Here is a 9,012-nt window from a genome sequence, read left to right as displayed (position 1 = left end):
CTCTAATCCAAACAAAGGAAAATGGACTTTTCCATCCATTTTCTCTCTATTCATTTTCCTTCCTTCCAAAATCAGCTGTTCCAAACAAAGTGTTAAACTCACATCATCTTTTTTAGGATTCGAATATGTAGTCTAAAGAACACGGCATATATGCGTGGAGAGAATACTCCTTTATTGTCATCCGAGCTAACTATCCCAAAATTAATGATCGGAGTCAAATTGAAATCGGAAGTAATGCCATCTTTATTGGCATTTACACGGTCCAAAGGCTGCTTCATCGCTAAAATTTATTATTGTTTTCAACCTTCTTTGTATTTATCTTTAATTATCTTTAATATAGGATTGTGATACAGTTATTGTTTGTAAGAATGAATCTATAGATCTTAAATAAATAATTAAGTATGTGTTTGGATTAAAATTTATAGACCAAAATTTGTATAAAATTGATTTTACAAATTTATTTTGATAAAAAATAAATTGATATTGATGTTATTTATATTTAATAATTTTGTATCAAAATAAATTATAATAAAATAAATGTTTGAATTACATCATTTAAAATTATGTTTAAATAAAAATTACTAAAAAAACATATTAATTAAAATAATATTATTTTAATATTCTTTGACTATAATTTTTTTAAAAAAATTTAAATTTATGTATTAAAATTTTTGGTTATAATTTATTAGTACTCTTTTTGTACTTTTTTTAGTACTCTCTTTTATATAAGTGTGTCTGTGTGTGTTTTGATTATAGTATTTTATAGTTCTATTAAAAATATTTTCATTGTTGTAGGTAACCCGTACTATAGGGAACACATACATAAAATACCACGATTGCAAGTTATTTTCGGATTTGCACCAAATTCCTACTCCATTAGATCTATCATACTTGTGGGAAATTTTTCTATTTTTTTTGAAAGGATAACTCTGATAGAATTATTTATCTTTTTTTTTCTTAGGCTTATTTTTTTATAAGCATTATGTATTATTCCGTTCTGTTTGCTATACTTCCTCTCGGATAAAATTATAAATCGAAATCTAGTTAAAAATAAATAAACACTACTTAAGAGTACGTGAAGAGTACATATTTTTGCTCTCCTAATGGACTTATTTCCTACAATCAAAATAATTACATGCCAACTCAGATGAGCACAAGAATTTCTCTACAAATCTCTCTAAACAAGCTCACTAAAGAGCAGTTATCACATAATTAGACCCACTAAGTAACAGCTCACTAAAGAGCAATTATCACAACAATTCTATAAATATATCCACTCTTGATATGAAAGAGGTACGTTATTCATTTCGAATAATTCATATTTATCTTTTACTTTTACTAATTTGAGCGTTGGAGTCTCTTTGCAAATGCCCAACGCCGCCGTTCTTACAAGAAGACGATGTTCCTTCCTCTCACTCTTAAGGAAAGCAAGTTCAAAATATCAACAGAACGAGCTATACCTCGGAGTTCACTTCCACACAAGAACATGTACATTATTAACTGTTTATCAGTTATGATTGTGCTAGTAATGAGAAATGAAGAGATTTAGAAACGGTTTACTTTAAATCAATATTGATTTAAACAAGGAGAGAAGGAGGAGAGAGGGTCGTGGTTGCTATGGGATTAGCGTGAAGGGAGAGGAGCAGCGAAGGCGGCGCAGAGCAGCGACGGTGGTCCTTCCCCTTCCCTTCCCCACGTTCCCTTCCCTGAACCAATTCACACCCTCCCCTAATGTGATTCCCTTCCCTCTTTCCCCCTTATTCAATGTTTTCTTTCTTTTTTTAGTTAGGAGTATTTTTGGAATAAAAATAAAAAACTTGGTAAAAAGGACGATTTTAAAATTAAGTTAAATCTTAAGAACGATTTCATAAATAAAAAAGGCTTAGGATAAAAAAATTTTCAGCCCTTATCTTAATATATATGGTGAATTCTACCATACCTTCTCTAAAATAAAGGATAAATTACCCCTTGTGATATATACAGTAATTATTGATAATTATCTTTCTATCAGAGTTTCAAGATTCACATTATCTTCTCTTTTCTTTTTAATTGACGCTATGTTTCTCTTGATACTAGATAACAGTGTCATTTTCATCATCCCCATCAAATACACTTCTTCTCCAATTTTAAAATTCTAATTCCTTTGAAATCGAATCACCATTTCCAATCAATTAAGTTAGAATTTTAAACTTGTTCTTATATTTTTAATCTCCAATTTCAATGAGCACAACTATCAATTTTTCAGCTCCCTTCTTTCTAAGATTTTTTTTCATATTAGAAGATATTACGTCCAGAGAGAAGCAAGAAGGTATGGATTTGTATGGTATATATGAATTTGCACCATAAATAAAATTCTTATAGGTAATTAATGGCATGAATAATAAAAAATTAATTAATATTTGAGACGAATGTGAATATTAAAATACTTATTCCATTTTGTCTTATTATTGTTATCTGAATAATAGTTTAATATTTTTGATGAGAATATAATAGTTTAATATGCTCCTATCAATGCATTAGTTTTTTTTTAGATTCGAAAAGAAGTGTATTTGGTGGAGATGATGAAAATGACAATGTTATTAAATTTTAAGAGAAACATAAAAAAAGAGAAGATAACGTAAATTTTGGAATTCTGATAAAAGGATAATTTATCATTAATTACTGTATATATCGCAAGGAGTAATTTACCATTTATTTTAGAGAGGGTATGGTAGAGTTTACCTATATATATAAGAAAGCTTTTAAGTATACCGATGTATTAGTGTTTTAATAAATTTTAACTGTCGAGTGATGTTGCAAGATTTTAGCTTATCTATTTAGCAAATTTTGGATTAAGGAGTACTCAGATCAATTTTAGAATAAAGATTCAATCCGGTTTCTGTCCATCTTTACAAAAGACAAGGTAATTTTTGTAAAAAAAAAAGACACTTCGATTCTCAACATTTGTATTGAGTCAATATGACCCCTATTAAAAAATTAGTTAAATAATAACAATAATTATATTTGTGGGAGGTTTTATTTAAACTCCCACAAAAAATTTTTTAACAATATAATCATAATCATTACTATCACCACCTTCTTTATCTTCATCAATATTATTTTTATTTCTACTATATTTTTTTGTGTAACCATACTTTATCATTATTGTTATCTCATTGACCGTTATCATTGCCAATACCAACATCATCAACATTAATGTTCTCATATTTTAGTTCCTTTTCGATGTTATCTTTTCCTTTAGAAGCATTTGTACTATAATTAATTATTTTTTCTTGCGACATCATTTCCAACGACATCGTTTTCCACTTAACCACTACTCGGTGAAATTTTTTTAAAAAAAATAAATTTATTAATAGTTTTTAAAAGTTTAAAACCCCTCGCAAATTACAAATAAAACTTCCCACAAAATTAATTTTTATTATTATTTAATAGATTTTTTAACAGAAAAATTATATTGTTCTAAAATAAAAAAATTAAAATCTAAAGTGTCCCTCTTTTTTGAATAAAAATTACTTTATCCTTCATAAAAATATACAAAAATAGAATTAGACATCTTCGCTCAATTTTATGGAGCTTCTAACTTTACTTTCTGATAACTTCATTTGGAAACATCTTTGTGGATTAAATTGTGGGTTTGATTACCTTAGTTACATGATGAATATATAATGATTTTGACACTCAAATTAACATAAGTATTAATGTAATTCGATGTACTTTAGTTTATGCATTTTTTTCATGGTTCTTCATGTCATGTACATTTCACTTAGTCACTTACACTTTCAACATCTATTATAGTAAGACTCAATTTAGTAGTAATGAATATATATAATATAATATAATATATGCAATAATATAGTTTCTCCAACATTATCAATAATACATGCATGATCCTTTCCTGTGTCTAGTTGTGATCAAACAAAAAGTTATTGTTGCTTAATACAAGCTCTTTAGTCTCATCTATTCCATAATTATCCAATGGATTTTCTTCCAACAAGGTACTACTTTGTTTCTCTGTCCCCACATTACCCCTGCCACCATTAAAATGCATAAACTTTTGTGCATCTTCTACCCCACTATAGTGGTAATTATTATGATTATTATTTGCAACTATATGGTCCACAAAGGTACCATAATCATAGTAATAATCATCACCACAATATCCAAGTTGTTCAGCTGGTTCTTGATGATAATTCTGATTATCAATGGTGTTATTATCCATATAAGATTCTTGTTGTTGAGATTGGAAGATGATAGAATCAGAAGAAGTAGAAGAACTACTATTGGCATTGATGATAGGATCACTTGATGATGAGTAAGAAATAATGGACTCATGAGGGTGGTAGTAATAATAAGTGTCATTATTATTATTAGTGGCGGTTGTGTTTGATATGAATGGTGGAGGAGATGGAGATGGAGGAGAAGGAGAATGTTGTGTTGATGATGAATTTTGGAGGATGGACAAAAGGGTAATTTGGGGATGAGGCTTATTATTATTATTGTTCATTGTTAAAGGGTCCATCATAATTGGCATCATCTTTTTCTTAAGCTTGGTATTCCAATAGTTCTTGATGTCATTGTCTGTCCTTCCTGGCAACTGAGATGCTATTATTGACCATCTGCACTTGCAATGTATTTGTGTTAGCATTTGTTTTTGTGTCAATGCAATTAGTTTCAAGATAAGAAACATATAACTTACCAAAATACAGAACTTATAATAGGTCATTACTCACTAAAAATGTTTCTATTCAAAGTTAATAATTAAAATAGTTAGATAATTTAGCATATTTGACTGATCTATTTAGTATAAATATATATTTATATATTAGTTATTATCATCTTCATATAAACATATTTTCGTACGATTCATTTTTATATTATTAGATCTAAATTTAACTAACAACGAATTAAAAAGTATGTATATATGTGTTTTAAAAGTCCTTTTTGTTTCTTATAAAATTAACAATTTGTGATTTTGATTTGAATAAAAAATTTTATTTTTTAAAAAGAAGAGTTTAAAAATTAATATTTTTTTATTTTTTTCGATAAGTCAAGTATTATGCTTAAAGCGTGATGAATAAGATATAAAATTTTATAAAAAAGTTAATTATAACCAAATTCTTAAAAATGATGAGATTGAGTGAGTCTAACTTAACCTAAAAATTAACTTATTATGAGATAAAAAATATTTCATACTTATAAATTATATAAAAAATATTATTCTTAAAAAATATGAGACTTGTAATACATCTAAACTCTAATATCACAAAACTATCTTGTCTAATAAATTTGTTTATATAACATATATTAATTAAGATCAACTTGGATTAAATACTTAAGGGCAGTGAATCTTAATTGCTAAGTTATATATTGTACAAGTAGAATTACAATACAAACCAATTTCACTTTCTAAAATCTTTTTTTATTTGATCCTATTTAAAAAGAAAGGTAGCCAAAACCATTATTTTAAAAAGAATTGTACATGTGTAATTGTATAATCTTTAGATTTTGAAGAAATAATTTTTAAAATGTTTATATGTGCAATTTTATTATTATAATTATTATTGACTATTAGCTTTTGTTGTTACTTTTAATTTCTAGAAAATATGGAAGTGGAAACATTAAGTGGAATAATGGAGAATAATAATAATATATATACCTGCTTCCAATACTGGCAAAGAGATAGCAAATCATTCTATCTTCATCTTCAGAAAACTCTCCATGCTTAATATTGGGTCTAAGATAATTAAGCCATCTAAGTCTACAACTTTTCCCACATCTTTTCAAACCTACAACAACACATAATTAAATTGATTATATATTCACATATATATATCTAATTAAAAACACAAGAAAAAAGAATAATATACAAGTAAAATATAAAACTAATTAAGAACTAACCTTGTAAATTAAAGAGATTAATATTACTATTATGACTTATTTGTTCACACACTACTTATTAGTAAAAGATAGAGATATAATAATTTATGCATATTTTTTATTAGCTCAGTTTTTTTAATAAATAATTTTATGATATGTTATTAAAATTTTTATAACAAAAAATTTTAGAATTTGATCTTTAATATTTAAAAAAAATAAAGAAATTCAACATAAAACAAATAAAAATATACAATCACACTTCAGGTCCGCTAAAGAAGAGTTTGTAAAAAAACATATTAAAAATATTAAGTTAATTAAGCTTTTAAAATAAGTATAATTAGTAAAAGAAAAACTAATTAAGCTAACCGAAACTCATATAATTTTAAGTAAATTTAAATACTAAATCTCAATAATTCAAAAACTCAATATATGAGATCTAAATTAAACTAGTAACTTATAAATATTTATGAGTTAGTTAACTTGAGATCTTAATTACCAGCTTTTTGTGGAAGAGCAATCCAGTTTCCTCCAGTTCCATGTTTGTCAATGTATTCCTTGAGCTTTGCATCTTCTTCAGGACTCCATGGACCTTTCTTTACATTTGCCTTGTCACAACATGGAGCTCTTCCCATCTCTTCTCTTCTAGATTATTTGTGCTTTAATTTAATTTTGAGACTCTCATCAAATTCTCTTAAACACATATGTTTTTGATGAAAACCTTGAGAAAGTACAAAGGCTATCTTGTCATCTAGAAATAATGGATTAATGAGTAGTAGAGCTATATATATTTATTAATTAGATAGGTGTATTAATTAGGTCTTTAATATATAATATTATTTTAATTAGTAAGATATATAATCGGACAAAACTTTGAAAGGTGGTTCACCAACAAGGAAAAAAAGTTAAAATAGTTATTCATAGAAAATATATGTACAGCATAAGTCAATGCGAATAATTGATATCACTATTTTATATAAGAGTAGTGATTAAGAGTTCAGTAGAAAATCTAAATACATATGTAATTTTTCTAAAAAATAAAAAGATAAAAATAAAAAATTTTCCTTATTTAAAAATTAAAAAAGATAATTAAGAAGTCAAGTTAGGGTTTTCAATTATTTTATATTCTAAAAACATAATTTAACAGCGTAATAATATAAATTAAATCTTTTAATTTTTTTAGTATATTCAATACATTAAAAATATAAAAAATTATTTTTTCCATAAATTTTAATAAAATAGACACATGTTATCAAGATATATATATAAAAATAAATATAGGGGCCCTTTTGGAAGGGAAGTCTAACCTTCTATTGCACCTAAAAGTATCCAAAGTCTGCTTCCAAGTTTTAACTTTCATAGAATATAGAACTCGTTGGAAATGATGGTACAGTAATTAATAATGCTACACATTTTCAACGTATTGACAAATTGCCATTAAATAAGCCAAAATGTATTTTCATTTTTCAACATTATATTATATTATTCATCTTATAGTATTCAATTTACTATCACAATTTAATGTCATCTCTATTTTGATGTAGTTAGTAATAAATAGCTACTTTATGATATCTTACTTTTGTAATACTATTATGGAGGCTTATTACATAAAGACATAAAAAATGTTTTTTTCTTTAAAATGTGTATACGTGTCATAATATGATTGAACATTTTTATTAAACTAGTTAATAAGCTATTTTTAATAAATCAAAGAAAACAGGAGCACCGAAAAAAAACACGGACGGCGACAGTACTGCACCAAAATTATTGCAGAAAGAACTTAAAATTTTGGTTGAGTGAGTTTGACCTTGAGTTTAGAATTCAGAGAGATAGTGATAGTGATTCATGAATTGGAGATGAGGTGGGTGTTGGAAGTGGATTTTGGAGAGTAAACCGAATTATTTTTTACGTCAGTTTTTAGTTGAATCGATTAGATCGGTCAATCTGTCCAATTTTTAAAATATTGATTATTGTTATAAAAAATTGGTTTTATTATAATTAATTAAAAAATTTAAAAAAATCGATTCATTAAAATGTCCAATAATATAACAACACGTAATCATTTTAAAAAAAATATTTTATACAACTTTATAAGAGCATTCCCCACTATTATGGAGTCGAGGCCAATTAATTATATTATAAGATGTTCATTTTAGGCATTATTTTTCAATCATTGTGATATATAATATTTTGATACTATTGTTAAATCTTAGGTTTTCATTTTAGGAACACGGACCTTTCAAATATTAACCTCTACATATATGAATGATTAGTCATCTATCATCTTATTTGAAATTCTCCCAAATCGTAAGTCAAAGTTTATATAACCGACGTGGTGTTATTAATGCCTCAAGTTGAAAATCTTAAGTTGGAGTCTTTTTATGATTTTTCAATTTTGGACTAAAACATCAACTTCATTTTGACTAGGTTATATATACAAATATATTATATATAACTAATTTTAATAGCTGATTTTAGTATATAAATAATATTTTTATACTTCAATATGTGTACGATTCATTTTCAACGATATTTTCCAATCAAGAACATGTGATACTTGCAAATTGTTTTAGAAGTTCAACTTAGAAGGAAAAATTTATGAATAATACTCCAAATAAAATGATAAATTAGTGCATTTTTTTTAATTTAAAAAATTTAATAATCCTCAACCATATTAATTAACTTTTTACAGAAAAATTAAACACAAATTTGACACACTTTAAATAATATTAAGATTTAGTTTATCTAAAAGATAAGTGACCAATTTGACAATTTTTTTGTTAGTGAATAATTTGTCTAAAACAAAATTATTGATTAGAGATGAATTTAGAATATCACTCAAAATTAAATTATAATGGTGGTTTTTTTTTTGTGATTTGCAGCAGTTTATACTCACAACAAAATCGATCTTTAACTATTTTTCAATAGGCATTTTTTAGTACGGGAGTATTAATTTTTGCAATAATTTACAGAAACTATACTGATATAACGGCTGCTGTTCAAATATTTTGCGTCAAATTATATAGCAGCGGTTTTAAACCATTGTGATTAAAAAGTAAAAACTAATTTACTTTGAATAAAATTTAGTTTTTCGAGAGAGAGAGAGAGAGAGAGAGAGAGAGAGAGAGAAATAAAGAA

At 25.9% G+C, this 9,012-nt stretch overlaps 1 protein-coding gene across 1 annotated transcript; it reads right to left on the bottom strand.

Annotated features, from left to right (window-relative positions):
- Positions 1-3,829: 3,829 nt before the first annotated feature.
- Positions 3,830-6,586, bottom strand: LOC107476278 (transcription factor RAX2). Its single transcript, XM_016096074.3, has 3 exons — positions 6,374-6,586; positions 5,657-5,786; positions 3,830-4,616 (listed from the first exon to the last, which is right to left on the bottom strand). The coding sequence occupies exons 1-3, from the start codon at positions 6,507-6,509 to the stop codon at positions 3,902-3,904; spliced, it is 981 nt and encodes a 326-aa protein (XP_015951560.1). The 5' UTR covers positions 6,510-6,586; the 3' UTR covers positions 3,830-3,901.
- Between the last annotated feature and the right edge of the window lie 2,426 nt (positions 6,587-9,012).

This window comes from Arachis duranensis, chromosome 2 (genome assembly GCF_000817695.3).
Source record: "Arachis duranensis cultivar V14167 chromosome 2, aradu.V14167.gnm2.J7QH, whole genome shotgun sequence".
Classification (NCBI taxonomy): domain Eukaryota; kingdom Viridiplantae; phylum Streptophyta; class Magnoliopsida; order Fabales; family Fabaceae; genus Arachis; species Arachis duranensis.
The sequence above is the reverse complement of the archived record's forward strand: the minus strand, read 5'-3'. Positions and strand labels throughout refer to the sequence as shown.

Bases quoted from the DNA above. Each gene is read 5' to 3' on its own strand.
- LOC107476278 (XM_016096074.3), bottom strand. From the start codon at position 6,509: ATGGGAAGAGCTCCATGTTGTGACAAGGCAAATGTAAAGAAAGGTCCA. The intron at 5,787-6,373 runs GTAATTAAGATC...GTGTTGTTGTAG, and splicing joins TGCTCTTCCACAAAAAGCTG to GTTTGAAAAGATGTGGGAAA. The intron at 4,617-5,656 runs GTATATATATTA...TTGCAAGTGCAG, and splicing joins TTTGCCAGTATTGGAAGCAG to ATGGTCAATAATAGCATCTC.